We start from the raw sequence: 26,082 nt of genomic DNA on the forward strand, positions 1-26,082 counted from the left end.
GAACTGGAACAACTAGACACCCACATGCAGAAGAAATGAATCTAGACACACACCTTACACCCTCCACAAAAATTAACTCAAAATGGATCACAGACTTAAGTATAAATTGCAAAAGGATAAAACTCCTAGAACATAAGAAGAAAACCTAGATGTCCTTGGGTAAGGGGATGTCTTTTTGGATATGAAACAAAGTCACAATCCATGAAGAAATAATTGACAAGCTGGACTTCACTAAAATTAAAAACTTGCTCTATGAAAAACAATGTCAAGAGAATGAGAAGACAACCACAGACTGGGAGAAAATATTTGCAAACGATACACCCGATAAAGAACTATTTTCCAAAATACACAGAACATATACAAACAGGGTGAAGTGGTCAAAAGAAAAAAAACAGCTTTTAATATTTAACAATAAGAAAACAAACAAGCCAATTAAAAAATGGGCCAAAGACATGAGCAGACACCTCACCACAAGAAGATATATAGATGGTAAATAAATAAGCATACGAAAAGGGTGCTCAACATCAACATCATATTAGGAAATTGCAAATAAAATGAGATACCGCCGCACACCTATTAGAACTGCTAAAATCCTAAAACCTTGCAACACCAAATGCTGTTAAGGATGTGGAGTAACAGAAACTCTCATTCCTTGGTGGTGGGAATGCAAAATGGTATAGCCACTTGGGAAAAGAGTTTGTCAGTTTCTTACAAAACTAAATATATTCTTACTAAACAACCCAAAAATCACGTTCCATGGTATTTATCCAAATGAATTGAAAACTTAAGTCCACAGAAAAACCTGCACACAATGTTTTTAGCAGCATTATTCATGACTGCCCAAACTTGGAAGCAACCAAGATGTAATACTTCAGTAGAATAATGGAAAAAGAAACTGTGGTACATGGAGACAATGAAATATTATTTGGTGTTAAAAAGAAATGAGCTATCAAACCATAAAAAGACCTCGAGGAAACTTAAACGCATATTACTACGTGAAAGAAGCCAGTCTCAAAAGCCTACATACAGTATGATCCCAACTTTTCAACACTCTGGAGAAGAAAGAACTATGGAGACAGCTTAAAAGGGTCAATGACAGTTAGGGGTTGTTAGAGGCATGAATGGATAGAGCACAGAGGATTTATGGGCAGTGAAACTACTCTGTATGAGACTATAATGATGGATACAAGTCATTAAACATTTTTCATTTCCAAAAGAATGAACAACACCGAAAATGAACAATGGCTGAAGTATGAACTTTGGGTGATAATAATGTGTCAATGTATGTTCATTTATTATACCATTTCACTCTGGTGTGCGGCACTGACAGTAGGAAAGGTTGTGGGACGGGATGGTATGTGGGAAATAACTACCTTCAGCTCAATTTTCCTGTGAACCTAAAAATGCTGTAAAGCCTAAAGTCTATATTTTTTAGAAAAGGAATAAAGAACGAATACATGTTATAACATTGATAAACCTTGTAAACATTATGCTGAGCAAAAGAAGCCCTTCACCAAAGACCACATATACTACATGTATGATTTAATTTACATATAATGCTCAAAACAGGCAAAACTGTAAGCCTGAAAAAAATTACTGATTGCCTAGAGGTGTGGGAGTCGGTGGTGCTAGGGACAAGAAGTGACTGCTAATGGGGTTTCTTTGGCGTGATGAGAGTGTTCTGAATTAGATTCTGGGATGGTTGCACAACTCTGTGAATATAGTAAAAGCCCACTGAACCGTACACTTTAAATGGGTGAGTTTCATGTCATGTGTATATATCAATAAAGATGTTTAAAAAAAGAATATGAGCAGATCCCCGTTTTAATACTACACATTTGCAGTTAATAGTAAGGACATTCTCAGTTCAAATTTCCACATATTTAGCTCTTTATATCACAGGCAAATTGATGAGAAAGGAACTTTTAGTATATCAAATAAAAGATAGTGTGACCATATTGGAAGAGTACATATATTCAAAACTAGGAAATTCATCATCAAAGATCAAATTCTGCTTTTCGATGTGCTACTATGAAATTAAAATGACAATTTCTGTTTCTGCTCAGGATTATTCAAACATCACGCTTACAATAAGCACAGACTTTTTGAAAACTTATCAGAGGTCACGGTTATGAGATATTTCCATAGCAAGTGCCCATATGAGTGTCTTGAATTACTTTTCATACCTCGTGTGTCTTTTACATAAATTTAATCATTTCATTTCAGAAATAACAAATGTCAAGTTTAATTTTGACTCCTTGAGTATTCTATGATGCAACACTATGTAGCCATGATTTTTATATATTAAAATTGTTGTTTTTTTAATTCAAATTTACAATGAAATGCAAATATGAGTTTTGACAAATGTAATGAGTTTTGATAAATGTGTACACCTATATAATGAACACCCCAGTGAAGATATAAAATATTTCTATCACCCTAGGAAGTTTCCTCATGCCAATCCCTCACTGCCCCTGCTATGTTCTGATTTCTATCACCATAAATTAGTTTTGCCTGTTCTTCAATTTCTTGTGATTAAATTAGTATGGTATGTAATTATTTCTGTCTCGTTTCTTTTGTTCAAAACGATGTTTATGAGTGTCTTATTCAGCTTAGGCTGCCGTAACAAAGTATCTTACACTGGGTAACTTAAACAACAGAAATTTACTTTTTCACAGTCACGGAGGCTGCAAAGTCCAAAATCAAGATGCCAGCAGGTCTGACAGGTGAGAGCTCTCTCCTTGGGTTGCAGACGGCCGCCTTCTCACTGTGTCCTCACATGGCCTTTCCTCAGTTCATGCACATGCGGAGAGGGAGAGGGGGAGAGAGAGAGCTCTTCCTGTTCATACAAGGCCACCAGTCCTACTGGATTAGGAACCCACCCTTATGACATGTAGCCTTAAGTACCTCATAAAAGCCCTATCTCCAAATACAATCGATCACATTAGGAGTTATAGTATCAACATACGACTTTGGTGGGAGAGGGGGAAATGATTCAGTCCATAGCAATGAGATTCATCGTATTGTTACATGTATCAGTACTTAGTTCATTTTTATTGAATAGTATTTCACTGTGTGAATATACACTTTGCAGTGAATGTGATTTTGATTGTTTTCTGTGAGGGTTACTTTGAATAAAACTGCTTTCATGTACAAATATTTGTGAATACATGTTTTATTTCCCTTGGGAAAACATCTAGGAACTGCTAGGCCACAGGATAGGTGCATATTAAACTTTATAAGAAACTGCCAGACGTTTTCTCCAGAGTGATTATAAAATTTTATTCCCCAGAGCAATTGTTTGAGAATTCCAGTTACTCCACATTCTTGACATTTGGTGTTTACAGTCTTTCATTTTAGTCATTCTAGGTGGTGGGAAGAGATATTTCAATGTTGTTTTAATTTACATTTCTTTGATGGCTAACAATGTTAAAAGCTTTTCATGTGCTTATTTACCATTTGTTTACCTCCTTTTGTGAACTGTATATTGAAATCTTTTGCCTATCTTTATTAGGTTATTTGTGCTGTTGAAAAACTGATTTGCAGGGGCTCTGTATACATTGTAGATAAGAGTCCTTTGTCAGATATACTGCATATATTTTCTCCCAGTCAGTGGCATGCCTTTACATTTTGTTTATTTTCCTCTTACTTTCATTTTCTATGGACAAATTTGTAATTTTAATGAGGTTCAGTGTATCAAATTTTTCTTTTACCCTTAGTGATTTTTTTTTTTAAATCTCTAGAAAAACCTTTGCCTTGCCCGAAGGTTGTGAATATATTCTACACTTCCTTCTAGAAGTTTTGAAATCTCTGCTCTTATGTTTGTGCTTGTAATTCATTTCAAAATAATTTCTGTCATGGTATGAAGTAGAAGGTCAAAGTTCATTCTTTTTCTGTATATATATCCAATTGTTCCAGCACTAATACTTGAAAATATTTTCCTTCCTATATCAAACTGCCTTGAAGCTTTTGTTGAAAACCAACTGACCAGATATACTGCTGGACTTTAATCCATTCCATTGATCTGTTTGTCTAGTCATGTCAATACCACACTGTCTTACTATAGCCTTATGGTAAATCTTGAAATGAGATACTGTAATTCCACAGATACTGTTCTTTTCCCAGATGATTTTGGTCACTCAAGGTCATGATTTCCATATAAATTTTAGAATCAGTTCATCAATTTCTTTTTCTTAAAGCCCATTAGTTTAATTCAATTGTACTGGATCATACAGATCTAATTTAATAATATTTTGTTAAGAACATATGTATCTATGTTCATAAAGGAGATGCATCTGTAATTTTTTTCTTTTAAAGTCTTTGTCAGGTTTTGATATCAGAAATATGCTGGTCTCAAAACAATCTGAGAAATTTTCCCTCTTCTCTATTTTGTGAAAAGAGTTTGTTACATTTGGCATTATTTCTTCCCTAAATTGTTGATAGAGTTCACCACTGAAAACTTGAACCTGAAGTTTTCTTTTGGGTAAGGATTTTGCTTGCAAATTCAATTTCTTTAACATATGCAAAACTATTCAGATGCACTACTTCTTGTTTTATCTCTGGTATGATGTGTTTTGCTGGGATTTATTCCCATTGTATCTAAGTTGTCAGCTATGTTGGCATAAAGTTACTTGCAATATTCTTTTGTTATCTTTTGTGTCTATATAAAATCTAGTAGTGAAATTTGGCCCTGTCTCTCCTTTGTAATATTGGTAATTTGTGTTTCTCTACCTTTTTGTCAGTATTACTAGGAATTTATTAGTTTCAACATTGCTAATATTCTGTTAGCCTTTTTTTCCATTTCATCGATTCCCATCCTTATCTGTATTATTTTCTTCTTTCAACTTATTTGGATTCAATTTGTATTTATTTTCTGGATTTTCGAGGGAGAAATTTATATCAATAATTTAAAATTCTTTTGTTTAAGGTTCTGAGTTTCCTTTAAGCAGTGCTTTGGCTACATCCCCCCAAATTTTGTATGCTGTATTTTCATTCTCTTAGTTTGAATTATTTTCTAAGTTCCCTTTTGATTTTTCTTTCATCTATGTGTTATGAAGAATTAATTTCCATATTTTGGAATCTTCCTACTTGTCTTATGTTGATATCTAATTTAATCCTGTTGTGATCAGAGTACAGAAAGTTGGCTCAGCATACAGTCTTTTTTTTTTTTATTTTAAATTTATTTATTTATTTTTGGCTGCGTTGGGTCTTGGTTGCTGTGTGCAGACTTTCTCTCGTTGTGGTGAGCGGGGGCTACTCTTCATTGAGGTGTGCAGGCTTTTCTCATTGCGGTGGCCTCTCTTGTTGCAGAGCATGGGCTCTAGGCATGTGGGCTCAGTAGTTGTGGCTCACGGGCTCTAGATCACAGGCTCAGTTGCGGCACATGGGCTTAGCTGCTCCACGGCATGTGAGATCTTCCTGCACCAGGGCTCGAACCCATGTTCCCCTGCACTGGCAGGCGGATTCTTAACCACTGCACCACCAGGGAGGTCCCCATACAGTCTATTTTGATGAATATTCCATCTGCACTTGAAAATAATGTGTTTTCTGCATTGTTGGGTATACTGTAAATTTCAACCTACAATAAATGTTGATAGTATTGTTCAAGTCTTCCATATCCCTATGGATTTTTGTCTATATTTTCTATCAATTATTGAGAGAAATGTATTAAATATCCTACTATGACTAGCCATCTAATTTTTCTAATTTTACTTCACATATTTCGAAAATATTTTTAAGTGCATATACATTTACAACTGCTATGTCTTCCTGATGAATGTACTTTTCATCATTGTGCTACAGCAACATTCTTGTGCCTACTTTTGACATGTAATGTCTTTTCTATCCTTTTAATTTCACCTACCTGATCTTTAAACTATGAATCTTATAGTCAGCATATGAGTCTTGCTTATTTATCCAGGCTAACAATCTCTGCCTTTTAATTGGTGAGTGTAGTCCATTTATACTTAAGGTAATTATTAATATGTTTAGGTTTAAGTTGAACATCACACTATTTGTATTCTATTTGCCCCAACTGCCTTGGAGTCCATTGTTCCTCCTTAGTCAAACGTATTTTAGTATTTGATGTTATGTTTTCTATTAGCTTTTTAGCTAAAGCTCTCTATGTATTTATTTTTAGTGATTGCCTTTGGGATTAAAGCCATGCCTCCCTAGCTTATTATAGTCTATTTACAATTAGTATTGAATCACTTATAAAAAGTGATTCCATTTACTCTCATCCTTTGTGCTATTTTTCCTATGATTTTAATTCTTCGTATGTTATAAACCCTACACTACATTGTTTGTATTTTTGCTTCAGTCAGCTGTCTTTCTAAAAATTAACAAAAGATAGTCATATATTTACTCATGTATTAAATACTTCTGGTGTTCTCATTCCTTCCTACAAATCTAATTTTCTATCTGATTCAACTTCCCTTCAGCCTTAGAGACTCTAACTCTTCTTATAGTGCAGGTCTGCTGATAACACATTCTATCAGCTTTTGTTTACCTGAAATTGTTTTATTTTATCAGCCTGACATTTTATGAACTTGTAGGCTCATATTTTTCACCAAATTTGAAAAGAAGTTGGACATTATTTCTTAAAATCTTTTTTTCTTTCCCCTTCTTTCTCCCCTTTCTAGAATTCTGATTAAATCTTTTATCATTTTCTATTGTCCCACTGGTCACTGAAGCCCTTTTCATTTTATTCTTCATTTTAAAAATCTCTGATCTTCAGTGTGGATTATTTCTGTTGACCTGTGTTCAAGTTCACTGACCCTTCTTTCTGCACTGTTCAGATCAGCTGTTAATTCTATCTGGTGAGTTTTAAAACTTCACATATTGTATTTTCAGTTCTAGGCTTTCCTCTGGTTCTTTTTCTAGTTTCAGTATTTCAATCGAGATATCTCATCTGTTTACTCCTTGAGCTCCTTTCCTTTAAGTTCCACAAAATATGTATAATTGTTTTATATAAGCCACTAAAAGTCAGCTAATTCCAGTATCTGAGTATAATAAGGTCTGTTTCTGATGAATGCTCTTTTGTCTTGATTTGGGGTCACAATTTTCCTGCTTTTTTACATGACTAGTAATTTTTTATAATATGGTGGATATTATAGTTGATTCTTTGTAGGAAGGCTGGCTTATGTTATCTTCTCTAAAGGATACTGAGTTTTATGTCAGGAATTAAATTATTGGCAGATCTACCTCACCTTCACAAGCATTAACAAAGTATGCCTAAAAAAGTATGCTTTATTAGGCTGGGTCTATTTCAATTTTTCCCTCGTTCTTGTAAGTGGCTCTCAATTCAGTGTGTGGTTATAACTCTTAATAATGTTTGATTTTTCCAAGGTCTCTTCTGAATGCTCAAGGAACTCAGGAAGGTTTATTCTCTTTGGCTGGGCTGGAACTCTGTGTCCCAGCTCTGCCTGACCTCTCTTTCTCTTTTCAGTTCCCAGACTCACAAGAACCACTCTCTCAGGTCTAAAGTAGTCTTGCCCTGTGCAAGAATAGCACAGTCCTCAGTTAAGAGTCCAAGAAAACACACTTGTAGACTTCTGTCCTCTCCCTCTGCTGCCTTCTCTTGGCACACTGTCCCACAAATCCTAGCCATTTCCTCCTCAGATCAGTGAGATCACCACTCTTCACTCCACTTGAACTCCACCTCCATACAAGTTGGCCAGGGAAAGTGTCACCACGAAGAAAGCCAGCATGAAACACACGACTCGCCTCTCATTTCCCTCCTCTCAAGAACCAAAGTCCCATGCTACCTTTTGTCCTGTGCCTGTAAAGTTGGCATATACTTTGTCTAGTTTTATAATTACTTAATATGAAGGAGTAAGGCTAATACCAGCTACTCCATCATGAGTAGAAGCAGAAGCCCCTGATGTTAAATTTTAAAACTTTGTTGCCTGTGTGCAAACTGCATATATAGGCAAGTAAGTCTATACAATATTAACAAAAATGGGTATTTTAATGTGTATGTATTCCACAGTTTAGCGTTTGATTCTTAAAGCTTAGGAATCTAACTCTTGAGTACCAACCATGTAATCTAAGAAAATTTTGTTTTGCAAGGATCTTTGTCCTTTTCTATGGTGTAAGAATAATTATATTGTCTATCCCATGGTATTTTTGTAATTAATATACACAAAGCATTTAGGTGCAGTGCATTGCATATTGTAATGCACATAAATGTTAATACTAGTCTATGTTTGTTATACATAAAAATACCTAGAAAGTACATCACTGAATATTAAAAGTAATTATTTCTGGGTAACACTTTTTATTTACTTATTTTGCCCTCTGTAATGCCATGCTCTTTAAATTGAATATCTGTCTTTTAATAATCAAAAAAATATATATATTTTTTTTTTTAATTTTTTTTTTTTTTGTGGTATGCGGGCCTCCCTCTGTTGTGGCCTCTCCCGTTGCGGAGCACAGGCTCCGGACGCGCAGGCTCAGCGGCCATGGCTCACGGGCCCAGCCGCTCCGCGGCATGTGGGATCCTCCCAGACCGGGGCGCGAACCCGGTTCCCCTGCATCGGCAGGCGGACGCGCAACCACTGCGCCACCAGGGAAGCCCCCAAAAAATATTATTTTAAAGAAAATTTGACTCCCAGAAGATTTGATATTACAAGTCCCTAAAATTAGCCTATGTTGACTTATAAGTGCCAATAGTTTTCCCCAAAAGAACCGTTCTTTGTTCAAATTTCTAAAATTTTTTGCTTATCAGGAAGATAATAAGCAATGTAATCACGTTGACAGTATACACATTTAAACAGGCAGTAGCACAGAGACGCTAAGATCTTGAAGCCATTACAAGGCCAGTGATGAGCACATATCACTTTCCTTGCTATTTCTGTTTTTAACTGAGAATTATTTAAACTCCTGATTACTAGGGAAAGCAATGATACAATTTAAAAAATAAATTTATAAATGTGTATATTATGACAGCATTATGGTTGGAAAGCATGTTTTAAACAAACATAGGATTTCTAAGGAAACAACCATGATTGTTGCTTTGTGGAAAAAGGAATCGCTTTATGAGCAAAGAATCTGAACTTTATTGTAAAAGGAATGCTGCTTCTGTGATTTTTTAAAAATGTGTGTTCTTAGGATTTTCTTTCTTTCAGTTAAAAGCTTTTATATCGGAGAATAACTTCTTTCACATTCATAATTTTCCTTAACAAAATTGAGCTACTTGGACCTTGTTTGTCCCTTTTGTATTTAAACTGTATATGAACAGAGATATGTTTCCTATCTTAAACTGCTTTCTACAAAAGATGTCCTTAACTCAGCCACCGAGATGTTAGAAATCCGATGGTATCAGATATTAACAATGTTATCTGAGAACCTCAGATCATAAATGTCCGAAGTCCATAAAAAAGAAGATTAAGAACATCAGATTTTAGCCTGTGGAAAAATAAGAAAGAAAAAAATCCCCCCACCCGTTTCTCTCTTGATATTTTTGCTTTTATTATTGGATGTGAATTCTCTAAATCGTGAGAAGATAAAATAATGCATAGGACTTAAATATTAAGTAGAGAGTACTTGTTGAAATGATATCTAAACATGTGCAGCATATTTAGATGAAACATTTATGACAAAAGACAATAAACCTCTAAGGCCAAATTCCTATGGTCTCACTTTCTTTTTCACATGTACTAAACCTCTTGTGCTAGTTGAAGACAGGAAAGAAATTGATATAAAAATGATATGAATTACTATAACAAACCTTTTTTTCTAGGTCTAATCCTTTATCAGATACACTGAGCACTTTACAGAAATTATTTTACTTAATCTTCACAAAACCGTGTGATGTAAGTATTGTTATAATTCCCATTTTTCTGATGACGAACCTGATATTTGGGAGAAGGATGTTACTGTTCTCAAATCATAGAATTAGTAAGGGGCAATGGGGAAACCTGCAAATAGGGCTACCTGAATACAAAGCTCATGCATGCTGCTGTTATTCCTAACACTATGCTAAACTACCTTCCAAAAATCAGTTTCATAAGGTTAATTTCAATTTTGTTTTATGATATTAACAACACTCTACATTAAATTCTTGAAATACAGAGTCCCAAAACAAATGTCAGTAATTAACAAGTAAATATGACAGCACTTAAGAGATGAAAAATAAGTAAATATGACAGCACTTAAGAGATGAAAAATAGCTGGCCTAATGAGCTCCCTGACAATTCCTGAAAAACTGAGTTTTAAAGAAATTAAAATTTTATATGGAATTTTAAGTTTATATTCTGACACAAGCAAATTCATCCTATACCAATATAAGGCACTAATTCATCTCTTGCAGAAAGCAACTAAAAAAGTGAAAAGTAAAATATAAGTCACTAAATCTAATTAACCTCCATTAGAACACTGTCATATTTTTTCCCATTAGGTACTTTAGCACTCTTCTATTTAAAAGCTTTAGAACAATTTTCAAAAAATACATTCATTATTCTTAAGAATATTTCCTTTCTGAAATTACTAAACATGAGACTATTGAAAAAGAAAATTATATTTCCATTCCAAAAGAAATTCATATACAGCACCAGTTTAAACATTTCAAATTTTGAAAAACATGTTTATTAAATAGCTTTAAAAATTTTGAATGAAACTTTATTTCACAAAAACTAGTGTTTTCAGATATTGAAAATTGGGAAATTTTGTGAGCACTCTTCTGTTAATGTATATTCAGTGTTCAACTTCAATAATTTTAAGGTTTCTATTTAGAGAATATTAAATAAGATATCAGTGGTATTATAACATATGAAAATCTAAACAGATTACTATAGTTATGTAAGAAGTTTTAAGCAATTCAGAGAAGAGTTTTAATGCCTCTTTAATACCTATTGTTTTTGATGTTAAAATGCAAATAACTGCTGAATTAATTACATTTCTTTGTACATTTTCAACCAAGAAAAAAAAACACAATAAAGCCATGATTTTGTACCACTTTCAAATGGCTCTTACATGGAGTGCAAAATTAATTCAAATTCAGTCAAATTATATGAAAATCATTACCACAGCTAAACAAATCATCTTGAAGTATAACATCACCATTTTATTAAGTATTTGAAATGGACAAATTTATTTCAAAAGCCACAAAACCCTAAAAATACTTAACAGTGATTTTCAATTTGGTTGTGATTCGTTTATACAATGAATTAATGTAAAACCATCAAAATTGTGCTGTTTCAAATATTTTCACACTTATCAATATAATTAAAAGAGTTTTTAAAGCTCATAGATTTTTCAATACATTTATGACTTTACTTACACAGAAGTATGTAAACATAAGTACCAATTTCTAGTTCTTACATATCTCCTCCTTGTCTCTCCCCCTCCTATTCCTGCTCCCAGACCAACTTTTGCTAGTGGACATTCATGTGTATGCACAAAACATTTTTCTTTTCTTCCTGAAAACCATTTATATGGAAGAAAATTGAAGAGAGTAGAATAATTTGCTCTATATCTTTAACCAAATCACATTAATGTTTGCTGTTGCTTAAATATCCATGTTAAAAATAGATGTAATATTTTGTAGTGATACAGCAAATACTTTGGCTTGCAAACACATTTGTAGATTTACAATCTTTATCTTCAAGCTTTTGATTTTACTGTCTTGTGGGAAACTTCTATTTTTACTGTTAATAGGCGATTTCTCAATGCTAAGGAAAGCTTTTTTTTTTCCTTTGCTTATAACTAGACAACATGTATGTAAATTAGAAGATATGAATTTACTTGGAAGGAAAGTTTTGTATATAAATTCCAGTGTCTTTTTTCAGATATTCTTGTTAGGCAAGGCAAAAAGAAAAAAAAATAATAGCACTTTCAGAGAATACCTCATTTTTATTCCCACAGAATCCCTATGTGATAGGAATATTTTAATCTGCATCTTACAATGAATTACTCGTAGCTCAGGTAACAAAACTAACAAGAGGCAGCAGGAGGGCTGGAGCTGGTATTAGAGTTCTAGCCCAGTGCTTTGACCACAGACCACACGAAACATCTCACAGTGTGGCTCATACCTTTGCAAAAATAATCAGTGAAAAGCTATGGCCTAAGTATGAAAAAGCACATTAACTTACAGTGTTAACATGTCAAAAATTTCTAACTTACTTCAAAGCGAGAAATACGTATTAAACAACCTAGCCACATATACACTAAGAACAGCTCTCTCTCAAATAAAGGAATTTTCACACAGGTATACAAATGAGATGAAGGACAATTGTCAATAATTTGTTTATGGGTTTAGATTTTATTTTCAAACTATTGACTTCATTCTGTTATGCTGATCTGCTTTTACCTTTGGAAAAAAAAATTTTTTACTCATTATTTCAAAGAGTTTATTCATCCCTTTATACATATAAAAAAATCTCAACGATTCACTGTTATTTTGTGTTCCTTGGTGAGCTGCCATTTTCCTCTAAGCTGCTTATGCGTGGAAAGTAGATCATTTTTTGTTTTGTTTTTATTGCTCAGCTTTTTATTTTCATTTATACATAAACATGTATCTATTATTTTTCAAGTTCTTTTCCCATTTAGGTTATTACAGAATACTGAGTAGCATTCCCTGTGCTATACAGTATGTCCTTCCTTGTTGGTTATCTGTTTTAAATATAGCAGTGTAGAAAATTTTTTAAAGGAAAAAAGCAACATTTCTTATCAAATACCATAGAAGTAAATCATGTAGGATGATATCTATTTTTGGTGGCATGAAAGTTTGTATTTATTTAAAATGCAATCTCTACACACAAACCCTAGTTATCATCTGCAAATGTTCTGATTATTTTTTGAAAAGAAACACAAATAAAGCGTGAAGAGAATGAAGCGTAAATACAATTCCAAACATGAAACGAGTGCGTCCAGAAAGCAATGAAGGAGGCTATGAGTCACATCTAATGAAAGCAAAGTAAGAATCCTAAATAAAGATTTAATGTAAAATAGAAGCTCATCGGAACCATGTCCTCAGGTCTATGCTAGAATCATTTCCTAATATGTAATTTTTCTACTCTAAGCAGTTCATTTTTCAAGCACTCCGGTAATTACGATATCAGGAAGGAAGACAGAGATAATAAGGTAATACAAATTGCATTACCCATAGCTTCTTAGCAAGACTTTTCCTTATTTCCAGGAGACAATTCAATAGAGCCTGGTTAACTCAGAAACCTCTATTCCATGCTCTCTCTGTTGCAAAGATTAGACTTTCTAATATTTTATTCCTCTTGCTTCAGGATATATCGCATCAAACAAAAAGTGCACTGACAATACCTAGACTAAGATTAGAATTCCTCACTGTATGTTCTACACATCACCTGCAACAGAATCTCTTGGAGGACAGGAGGAAGGGCAGTCGTGTTGAAAATGTTGATTCATGGGCTGTATCCAAAATCTAATGAAACAAAAGTTGGGGGTAAAGGCCACTGGAATTGGCATTTAAATAATAAGCTTCTCAAATGATTCTTAAGCAAACCAAATCTTGAGAATCATCCCTGAACAGTTAACAGTTCGTGAAACATGTCTGTATTTGTGCAAATTTGAACTCCCAGGAATATGCAGAGTCACTTTGTAAGTGGAGAAATGAATAAACCTATGAATGAATTAATGGACTAATTGAGAGCTGAACTAGAGACCTAGAAAATGTTTGGTTCTATATAGATGCCAACACTCACTAGATTCACTGTTCTCTCAGAGCCTAAAAAGGTCAAGATAATTAGAAAAACAAAGGGCACAATATTCTTAGTGCTATATATTAATATGTACTAGTACTATCCATCCACATGGCAGGTGCATGACACCTGCTGAATGAACATGTGTTTCAGTGGATTTTCTCAAATGTTTTTACTGTAATTCGGAGAGACAAGCACTGTGCTATTCAACTCCACTCAGGCTACACTTCAACCCAAGCTCACTTGGCATTTGTGCAGGCAATGATGGCACTAAAGCAAGATGAAGTCAGAATTCAGAAATATAGGACAAATTCTATAGCAGAAGTATTTCACAGAATTTCTTTAACAATATATCACATGGCTTAACAGGAGGAAATATTTATTATTTAGCATGTGAAAAATATTTTCACACATCTGTGTACATATATCCTCATTTTTCAATTATGCTAATTAACTTAGTGAACATTTAAAAATATATGTGCAGATTTTCTATTTTGGTTAACTGTGGTCATCAATTGCCAGTTTAATAACGAATTTTTGAGAATATCTAATATTTAAAAATGAGAGCTACTTACACTAAGGTGATTTGGAAGATATTTTATTCAGTATGTTCTAGATTTAGAGTACTAACTTCATTGTTACTCCTAATTGTTATCTCTTAACACCCACAAATTTGGATATTTTAATCTCAAATATGTACTAATTCCATATTAAATTACATTGGTATATGCTGAATGAATTTCTAAGCAGTATTTAAAGCAATCTTACAGACTATATTAAAGGATCCATAAATTTAATTTTTGAAAGTCCTCAGACTTTTTAAAAGAATCATTTTACAAAGAATATTTTAAAGTGACAAGTTATCTGTCACCCTGATGCTCCCAATAATCAATACTCAAAAGAAATAGTTTGTATGAATTTTCCACTGTGCTTTAGACCATTTCACATACTTTAGATCACTAAAATACAGGTATAGAGATAGGTAGGTAGATTCTTTTCTTTTAAACATTTAAAGGCCCTCTCCCTTTCTTTCTTTACTATTATTTTTTTTAACATCGAGCAACAGCATCCATTTCTCACTAGGTGAAATGCATGTTCTTATCTTGCAAACATGAGTGATTTCTGCTTTAAGAAGCATGCAACTTTAAAAAAAAAAAGAATTTGCCAAAGGATCACCTTAATGTAATGAGTCCCTCTAGAAAATTAAGTGTATACTTTACATAATTTGGCAAGATACTGGGGTTTTAGAAACTCAATTACTGTATTCTGAAAAGAATACCAGTATAATTACACTTGTTCTTGATTATTAAATTAAAAAAAAATAAAATATATCTGCAATCACCTTGTTTGTTTTTGCCAACACAGTTTTATAAATTTTATATGATTAGAAAGAAGCTAAGACCAGGTAGTATAAAGCATGACTAACGTTATTTTTCTTTTTTAGCATCTCTGGAATGTGATTTTTAGATATTTGTCTCATCATCAATTCGGAGAAAATCTAAAAAAAACTTTTTAAAGTAATATACTAAAATGTGTAAGAAAAGTAGCTTTCAAATAATTCTCATGACATTTTTAAATGAGTATAAATTATATAGAGAAAAATCAAACACATAACTGCAATCAGCATTTCATCAAAAATAAAAAGTCCATGTAATATAATGAAAATGGACTCACATTTACAAGCTGAAATATCTCTTAAACTAATGAAGTTCCTCAAATCTTCTGTGAAAGTTAATGGAGTAAAATACATAGAGATTTTTAAAAATCTCTTACTGCTCCATTGTAACTTGTGTTTCTGCTTTTGAAAGATTATTGACTTTAATAACTTTAAAAAATAATGTGCAGATTCTTCATAGTTTTACTCATTGTGATCAATTTCCAGCATAATTACCAAAATATTTGAGAATATCTTATATTTGAAGTTGAGACCTACTTAGTTTGAGATGAATTGGCAGATATCTTATTCAACTTCTTCTGTAATTAAAGCATCAATTTCAGAGGTGCTTAAAATTGTTAAATCTTAAAATTCCACAAATTTGGAAATTTTATTCTCTGGTATACATTAATTCCATATTAAGCTACTTTTGTACTATGAATTTATAAGTAGTATTTAAAGCAATTACAGAAAATATTTAATCTACTTAAAAGTCATAGACGTTGTATAATAGTATTTTCATATGCCCAGTACACTTAGAAAAGAAATTCACAAATATACAATTAAACAACTGTGAAAAATTAAATGTTAATCAGTATGTATTATCAATGCTAGATTTCCTTAACAAACAAAACAAGGGTCAACAGTTTTACTACTAAACTAAAAGTTTTTTTCCCCTTCAAATCAGTTTTACTTAGGAATAATCCTTTGTTATATTAATGTTAACTAATAATTATACTTTTTACTTATTTATCAGTGCACAAAACATATAGACTGCTTCCCATGCATAATAAATAAAACTTTCAGCCAGTTATACCTGGTATTGGTAACAATGACAAGTTAAACCCTTAAAACATACAAGCTATTGCAAATTCATTCTAAACAATGTTGTGGATTCAAAAGGATATTGTATATACCAGATGTCTCTTGCAATTTACAATTATTTCATGTACTAAAATTTGGTTTCAAATATGTTTTCAAGAACTTAGCATTTGTATTTTCCTCACATATGTACAATCACTTACGTTTCTCTGGAATCAGAGTTTCAAAACTATTATCTTAAAATTCTTTAATAATAAATGAAATGATGTAAATCTAATATTAAAAGGACTGGGAAGACAGATACTATATAGTTTCTAAATTGATTTAGGAGTATTGCATCAATTGATTAGTGTAAGACTTGATAGCCAATGGAATATTAATCGAGATACACATGCCTATTGAAGATGCAGGTTTAAAAACTGAATAACTTAATAACCATTTTATTTCATACCCATACTTCACATATTTATCCATTACTATATCATGACTGAAAAATTCTTAGCTCCTGCATTAACTGAAAATATTCATGTACATCTGTCTGATTTCATGTAAGACATGAGCCATTCATTACCTTAGTTAAAGGCATACGTAACATTATAAGTCATGAACTTATATACTCTACTTTTGAAGAAAACTCTGAGTCTATATTTTAAACATATATTTCTAAAATAATAGAATAATATTAATGGGTAGGAGTATTAGGGCCTTAAAGACAAATATATTTCATATCTAAATAACATTTTACTTTAATTGATGAAATTTACGGGCAAAACAATTTGTGGACAGAATTTTGTTTGTTTTTTTTTGTTTTTTGGGGTTTTTTTTTATGGTATGCAGGCCTCTCACCGTTGTGGCCTCTCCCGTTGCGGGGCACAGGCTCCGGACGCGCAGGCTCAGCGGCCATGGCTCACGGGCCCAGCCGCTCCGCGGCATGTGGGATCTTCCCAGACCGGGGCACGAACCCACGAATCCGTGTCCCCTGCATCGGCAGGCGGACTCTCAACCACTGCGCCACCAGGGAAGCCCAAGAATTTTCTGTTATATGACCTTTGTTCACTGAGACAACTAGGCAAGAGGGTTGCATATGGCATTATTTTAGGGGACAGGCCAGTGGACTTGGAACATTCCATATTATTGCAGGGAAATCTCATAACCTACAGACCAGCATTAGTACACAACCAGCAGCCTGTGCTGACATGCGGACTCACATGGCAGAAGTCCAAACCTCCAGCTATCTCTCATCCTTAAACTTGCTCAGACCAGAGGCTAAAATGTCAAATGAAACAAAATTGGTGAGGACCAACTGTTAATTGCTCACATTAGGTAGTCTCCAAAACCCAATCCTTTGGTCTTCATCTCGGGAGACTAGAAACCTCAGAAAAGAGGAGCTGAGATCTAGGGATGCCAGCACTGTGTGGACACCTGAGTCTCCTTAAAGAATGTCTTGATATTACTGACGTTATATGAGTTCCTCCACTCTGACTAGACATTCCTGAGGCTATCAGGAATCCCAAAGTGATTTGGAGAATGCTTGGATTTCTTCAAAAGATTCTCTTTGCAACACAGAGTATAACCGCCTTCATGCGGGTATCAACTGACCATGAGCTCTTCTATAAAGGAAATGAGGGGGACAGAAGGATACCTGCAAACCCAATGTCAATGTACCAACACACCAACACTGATGTTACATAGGCAACATCCATTAACAGTTCCAGACTTGCCCCCTTCACGGTTACTGACTGAAGCAGAGGAACAATGTACAGGCACAGTCATGGAGCACAACTGCAAGAGTCCATCCTTACAACAGCAAACCTGCAGGGGTAATGACCACACTGCCTGCTGAACTACATCTACGTGTCCTCTGGGACTTACCAGAGGAATCAGACTCTCTAGGAAACATTCCCTGATAACCGGCCCCTACTTTTCTGCATTAGATGTTATTCCTATGTACAACTCTGCGCTTAATCAAATTAGCAACTGTAGCAAAAAATATTAGAGTGACATTTACAGTTTCATCTTGAACACTAGAATGTAAAGTTCCTGTGAACAGAAACCATGATTATTTTATTTTTACATCCCCAGGACCAAGTCTAGGGCCTAGCATTCAGTAAACGTTCACTGAATGGAAGTTGAATGAAGGCACCACCACCATATCTGACACATCTGCCACATTACTGACTTGGAGGCAGGGAGATGAGATTCCTTAAAAAACACACAGATTTAACAGTTCTTAAAAAAAAGATGGACAGCGTGAAGTGAAAATGCCATGACATAGCCTCCTCAATGCTGGAATGAATGCAGTTATTATAACATCAGAAATTATCAGTGAACCTGCCACCATTAATTAATAACACCTTGTAGGCCTATGCATGGAGACCTATATCATTTATTATAATGATAGTATTTTAAACACTTAAACACATAAACACTTAAAACCAAGGAAGCTAGTTTAGAAAAAAAATAATTAAAAAAAATCTGTACACTTCTGGGGCTCCTTTTTCTATATGTTAAATTTATCTGAAGCATTCAAATGATTTTATTATTTATTCACTTTCTAGTATATTGCTACAAAGTATTTGAAAATTGTTCTAATTATTTAGAATAGAATAGCTAATATCACTGAATTAAAAACTCAATGTTTTATATGTGGATAATTCACTCTGAAATAAAATTTAATTTCCTTCTTTTGAAAAAACGGTTTTACAAAAGGAAGTTCAATTTAAAAAAACTATTATGCAGAGATTTCTGACGAAACAAAAATATGCATTTACTTCTTTAAAAGATATAAAAGACTTCCTATGTATAAAACTTTCATGAAAGTAATGAGCCTGTAAAAACACTGAAATCTCTGCCAACTTTCCTGTCATTTATGAAAGACATAAAACATTAATTTACTATCTGCCCTTTTAAATTTAACTTGCTTTTTCTAAAACATCCTTGAAACAATAGGGAGACATCTTGGAATGCGGGCTGAAATATGTACTCTGGGTGCCTTTTATAGACAAAAGATGTGATCAAGGCAATCATAACAGGAGAATAAAGCAGACAAACTTGAATTTGTATCACAAGTGCACAGAGAATAAATCTTGATTAAGTAGTCAGAAGGTAAGTGCTGCATATACAAAGCACAAAATACAGTCTAATAAGTACTTCACATGCTCAGGTGATTTCAACTTAACTCCATGAAAGCCTAATGCAAGTGTGTGCTAAACGGTTTCTTTCCCCTAAGACAAAACTACTCAAAACTTTAAAAATCTCTTAACCACTATGCACTTTTACAATGCCAGAGAAGAAAAAGAGAAATTATTAATTTTTAAAATTACCCAGCAATTCCATTGCATCATCTTCATTATCAATATCTTCTTCTGTTACCGATGGGGTGGGGCTATGGACAGACTCGAAAGAATCTTGAGAGAGCATTGCTGCCAGAAGTTTCTTATGCTGCTGTTGCTGCTGTTTTAATCCTTTAGTCTTGGGCTCCACCTTTAAGCTGAAGAAACAGTTAAATGTTAATTTTCAATGATGATAACATCATCAATTAGCTGTGGTAACTAAAGAAAATCTACCAACAAATTTCCACTCAATTATTTTGCTTTGCAAATCTATGCACATATTAGTAAAATTTTCCCCAAGGATAATGGAAATATAGACTATCTTCTTTCTAAGACATCCTTCAGTACCTCATTAACAATTTCCTAGATTGGAATACGTGAAGAATATGACAAACCCCTGCCCCATTTAAGGGAGGAGGTGCTAATTGGCTCCTAACAATTGTTGCCATGTGGGAATTAAAGCCCACTGTTAATGGTTTTCTAATTTTTTAGAGGAGGTAGGAAGTTCAGATCATTACATAAAATGCCCTGATTTACAAAACAAATGCATGTCAAGCAAAACACATGTAATGGATAACTATTTTAACACACTATAATAAAATTTTTTTAATGAAAACTTTAATTTACATCATTAAAATAAATGTCCTCACTAGTCCTCTCATGTTGCCGAGGTCTGGGGGCAGGACAGGGTAGAAGGAGGGATGGAACCAGAATTGGCATTTAAATGACTCTCAGTGCCCTCCAGTCTAAAAGAGTCTTTGCAAATTTGGAAGAGTTTCCTTGTGATAAAGCCAGACTCCTTTCGTAAAGGAGCCAGTCTTTCATGGCTCTCTCCCACAACTTCCCAAGACAGTGTCTGACGGGAAAACTTACATGTCCACGTGGCAACCATTTATAGTTTTAAAAACTGTCCCAAAGTTCTTCTCTTTCCTATAATCTGATTTCTTTCCATATAATTGCCCAAAGGAAGAAAATGGCAAATGTCGCCTCATGAAGGAAAAAGACATGATGAGAAGGAGGAGGTCTCTCTCAAGCAGGAAGGAGAGATAACCCTTTCTAAAGGTGCTCAGAAAGAAGGTCCAGGAGAGAAGGCAAATGAGCAAGAGGAGGTTACATGCACTTGGTTAAAAAACAAAACAAAACAAAAACCAACCAGGTAAGTTTCAGGGCATGGATCAAAACATTTCAAGCGGTCTTAATAGAAGGGCCAGGTTCAACACTGTCCTTTCAGAGAAGGCTGGAAAGGGCAAAATGGCATCGCATGTCATCAGTGGGCAAAGATCAGTCAGCTCCACCTCACTGTTCCCTTCAAAGTTAGGCTGGACACGACAGAGAAGATCAAGGGAAACGGGTGGAGAGAAAGCTTGTTCTTTCCCCCAAGTTAAGGCTTTTAATAAATGCACAAGGAATGATGGAATCAGAAAACCACCATTTTCACCACCACCACAGTAACTGTTCAGGCAAGGATCATCAAGGGATGCTAATGCCCTTTGCTGACAGATTGTTGGGGGAGAAGGACTGTCAAAAATCTCAAGGTGGTTTCCAACAGATTATTTATGTTTCTACTTGAATTTTTTTGCTTTGAAACAATTATAGATTTACATGAAGTTGTAAGAAATAATACAGAGAGATCCTGTGCACCATTGATACAGTGTCCCTCAATGGTAACATCTTATAAAATTATAGCACAATATCAAAGCCAGGATACTGACAATGATACAATTCTCCAATCTTATTCAGGTTCCCATTTTAATTGGACTCACTTTTCTGTGTGCCTCTCTATGTATTTAGTTCTAGACTATTTTAGTATCTTTGTGGGTTTGTGTATCATGTATCCACTACCACAGTCAAGGTACAGACCAGTTCAAACACTACAAGGTTTCCTCGTGTTGTCCTTTTCTAACCATTCCCACCTCCCTCTATAACTCTCCTTCCCCTTCCCTCATTCCTGGCAACCACCAGTCTGTCCCCCATTACTATAATACTGTGATTTCAAGACTACAATGTTACGTAAGTGAAATCATACAGTACGTAATCTTTTAGGATTGGCTTTTTTCATGCAGTATAACTCCCTGGAGATTCATTCATGTAGTTGTGTGTATCAGAGGTCCATTCCTATTCTTTGCTGTGTAGTATTCCATGGCATGGATATACTCCGGTTTATCTAACCATTCACCCATTGAAGGACATCTGGCTGTTTTAAGCTTCTTGGCTATTAAGATAAAGCCGCTATGAACATTCATGTACATGTTTTTGTGTGAAAGTTCCCATTTCTCTGAGATAAATGCCCAAGAGTACAAATGCTAGGTTATATGGTAGTTTCATGTTTAGCTTAGGTTTTTTTTTTTTTACATTTACATTATCAATGTGTGATTATTTTAATAACTCTAAATGTGTCATGAATATATATGCTTTCCCACTAAATAGCTATAGACAGATGCCTGAATATTCATGGAAAAGGAGATGACATAGGATTTGGTAAATTATTGATACAAGAAGAGGTGGAAGATTACCACAGTGTGACAACATGAGACTCAGGACTGGTGATAATTTCAGGGAGAAGAGAGACAGCGAGGTCTGTAAGCAGGAATGAGATGCAAGGTTCACACCTCCCTCTTCTCCTGTGGACTGCACAAGTGAAAACTGCATCATTAGAGAGAAAAGAGGGTCCTGCTACTGGAAGTAGGGGTCTTAATGCACACAAGTGGTGAGTAAGTGGGAAGAGGTGGGGTTTGGAGTCTTTCCCAGAGCACTCAGATTTCTGGCTCCCCTTATTTAGACTTTGAACGTGAATCTTAATAACAGGATTCTTAGAATACCTTCCTGAAGAAAGGCTGCATAGCAAAGCATTTAAGCACACGGAATTTGGAGCAGGATACCCTGGCTCAGTCACTTAAAAACTATCCAGTCTTGGAATGTGATGTAACCATGCTGGGACATAGTTTCCTTATTCCTAAAATAGGGATAATAGTAATGGTCTCAAGAGGATGAAAGGGGTTAAGATATGTAGAGCACATACAGCAGTCTACTAACTGGTAATTAATATCACTGTATATTCAAAGAACACAATGGGCAGCATCCTAGATATTTGCATGTCTTTTCTTGAGCAGTAACATCCCACAACCCAACAAACAGAGAAAGGAAATAAAAAAATATCTTGGGACTTCCCTGGTGGTGCACTGGTGAAGAATCCACCTGCAGGTGCAGGGGACATGGGTTCCACCCCTGGTCCGGGAGGATCCCACATGCCGCAGAGCAACTAAGCCCAAGTGCCACAACTAATGAGCCTGCGCTCTAGAGCCTGTGAGCCACAACCGCTGAGCCCTCGTGCCGCAACTACTGAAGCCCGCACGTCTAGAGCCTGTGCCCCGCAACAAGAGAAGCCACCGCAATGAGAAGCACGCACACCCACAAGAGAAGCCACCACAATGAGTAGCATGCACACCGCAACGAAGAGTAGGCCCCGCTCACAGCAACGAAGACCCAACACAGCCAAAAGTAAGTAAATAAAAAATAATAAAAAGCCAATTCTTTAAAAAAAAAAAAAAGTGTCTTTATGAAAAAGAATAGCAGCTACATTTCAATGTGGTGTCAATACCCTCTAGGACTCCATTTTGCTTTGGTCTAAAAGGTTACGTTCGAAACCAGGATCAGCTGAAAAAGGACAGTTTAAAGTGGCCACGCCCTCCACTTCTTGCCGCTGGATGGCCTGCCTTCTACCACCTGCCCTCTTCCTCCTGGCCGCACTCTCCCAGGGGGCGCAACCTTGCGCCATTTTGTTTCACACTCTGACTCTGAACACAGGTTGGTAAGTATTAATTTTATCTGGCCACATGTGCTCTCTCTTTGGTGGAAAGCTGGATGATTCCTCTCTTGAACTTCTCCTAAGTTTGTTTAGTTCACCGTTGCAGCCTAATAGAGAAATCTGTGCCCTTTCTCTTGACTCTAATCAGAAATTAAAGGGTTCTCTTTTATTAAGGCCCAGGTTGTTGAAGAGATCACAAAAAGTTTCACACTTAATCGCTTCATTTTGATTTATGCAAAAGAGCTCTGTCTTTTTTTTCTTCAGGTCTAAATATGATGTTTTATAATTTATTGAGCAGACATTTATTAAGTGTTTGCTACGTACCAGGCATTGTGGGCACTGAGCTGCAGAAATAAGACACACGTCCTTGTCATTCTCCTCGCTGTAAAGCAAGTACTTTGAATCTAGGATTTTTGTTTTCATATTGGTCTCACCCAGTACCCAGCACATCACCTTGTGTGAATGCTCAATAAATATTTAACAAATTCACTCTCTCTTTTTGAACCTCATTTTTTCTAACACACTAAATAAAACAAGAATTAATTTAAGTAGATGTAATCTGAGTCCTCCAACTTGAGAGATGTGAAAATCCAGGGAAATGGAAAGGTTGGTAGTGAAACAAAAGAAGGAAAAACAGATTGGAATGTGAATAATGAGGAACAAATGGTAGATAATAAATTTGTAACTCCCAGTCACCAGCTGACAATGACCAAGACCATTTCATGAAGGTTGAAGCAAGTGTTTTCATTAAAATACATGGTTTGGTCATGAAGATAGTGCTGGGCTAAAACTAGACACTGAGTGAATCCAAAATATTGCCTGTCTAATAATAAGAGTCCATCTATGAGTCTATGAGTCCAAAGATGACTAGCAATGTGTTTCATAAAATAATTATTTGAACTAGTATATGCATTTCCTAAATAAATAAATGAATGAATTCCTAAATAAATGAGAACAAATTTTGAATATATTAAAATGACCTCATCGATATTCTGAAACACATGGTTTAGCTACATATCAATACTTCTTTTGGTTTTAAAGATAAATTTGTGAGTCGTAAGATACAATTTCTGTATGTTTTAGATATTCTTAAGGTTTCTGGTCTTTGATTACTTTAGCAAAATCATTTTGATTAATCAATATTCTTTGTGCTTAAAATTTGCATGTGAGAATATTCCTAAATTACCAAGTCTGTTTTAGTCTCTGCCACATGTATCGTATATTTTCTAACATGTCCACAATAGCCAAACTTAGACAATATTTAGGTTACTTCTTTATTCTTGACCTATGTTAAAGAGTGCCCTCCATCCATTTTCTTCCTTTTTGTTCTGGTTTATTTTCCATCATACCCACTTATCACTACTTGAATTTATGTCATAAATTCGTATATTTGCTTGTTTATTGTTTGTCTCTTGCTGCCAAGAGAGGAGCTCTAAGAGGAGGGGAACATTTCTAGGGTTTGTTAACAGACATATCAGAAGCAATTATGAGCTTTAATGAAAAGGAACACTTCTTAATGGGAAGTGAATTTAGCTTTTAATATTTAATATATATTTCTAAGTTGTAAGATTTTCTATTCTTTTTATGGCATATTTACCATCTAATAACAATGCTCACTTAATGAACAAAGCCAATTCACAAGATCTATAATATTTATTGATATTTTTCTTATTTCAATAAAGTGGTTCAGCTTACAGGAGCTTCATTAGGCTTTCAAGGCTTGATAAGCCTATTTAAAAATTCACATTATAGGGCTTCCCTGGTGGTGCAGTGGTTGAGAGTCCGCCTGCCGATGCAGGGGACACAGGTTCGTGCCCCGGTCTGGGAAGATCCCACATGCCGTGGAGCGGCTGGGCCCGTGAGCCATGGCCGCTGAGCCTGTGCGTCTGGAGCCTGCGCTCCGCAACGGGAGAGGCCACAACAGTGAGAGGCCTGCGTACCGCAAAAAAAAAAAAAAAAAAAAAAAAAAAATTCACATTATAATTTAGCAAGTGATTTTAGGGAATCTATTATCAGCTATTGCAAAGTCGAATTAAGATGGCTCAACATAGAAGTATATAGGTTTATTAACTCAATTTTTATTTACATTTATATTATCACTGTGTGATTATTTCAATAACTATAAATGTACAATGAATATATATGCTTTCCCACTAAATGGCTAGACAAACCATGGCAATTGATGCCCACTGGTAGTACGTGATGATCACAGGAAGCCAGCAATCATTCCCTAACACATTCACCTCTCCCTTATGAATCCTTCTTCCTTTTCTTACTCAGATGCTTTAATTTCTTTCTTAAACTCTCTTAATCTAGAAGCTCTTGGAGAATCTAAGAAAGATGCGGCAGGAAAATGTCCATTTGCACACACGGGACATTTGGCACATAATTTCAAGAGACTCATAGATCTCTTGAGTCCTTCCAGAGATCATGTAGGGGTCATAACTCCATGTTAGTAGCTCTTGTCTTATTTTATTAGTTTCTCCATATTGCCCTCATAATTGCCTTCATTTTAACCAGCATTTAACCTTTCAGGTGACAGCTATGTATACTAAAGTTGCTGACCCTCTTCACACAATGTTGTATTTGTAGGACCTAAGGAAAAAGTTCAGGTAAGGTATATCATTAAAAAAAAAAAAAAGTTCCTGGAAAAAATTGTGGCTCAAAGCCTACCCATAAGAATCTCAAAGTTTACTACACCATTTATTTAATCTTCTCTAATCTAATGGTGAAAGTCCAGCCAATCATGTATATATTGTTCTGAATGAACGGGAAAGTTGGTTATGTACTAAAGAT

General features: G+C 34.8%; 1 protein-coding gene across 2 annotated transcripts in view; it reads right to left on the minus strand.

Moving 5' to 3' along the window:
- Positions 1-13,403: 13,403 nt before the first annotated feature.
- Positions 13,404-26,082, minus strand: part of C15H8orf34 (chromosome 15 C8orf34 homolog) — a 122,218-nt gene continuing 109,539 nt past the window's right edge. For both annotated transcript variants that reach the window (XM_024126957.3, XM_024126956.3), the window contains one exon: positions 13,404-19,639. In XM_024126957.3, coding sequence (XP_023982725.1) covers positions 19,456-19,639 — 184 coding nt within the window. In that variant the 3' untranslated portion in view covers positions 13,404-19,455. The remainder of the gene's footprint in view (positions 19,640-26,082) is intronic.

Source organism: Physeter macrocephalus, chromosome 15 (assembly GCF_002837175.3).
Source record: "Physeter macrocephalus isolate SW-GA chromosome 15, ASM283717v5, whole genome shotgun sequence".
Lineage (NCBI taxonomy): Eukaryota > Metazoa > Chordata > Mammalia > Artiodactyla > Physeteridae > Physeter > Physeter macrocephalus.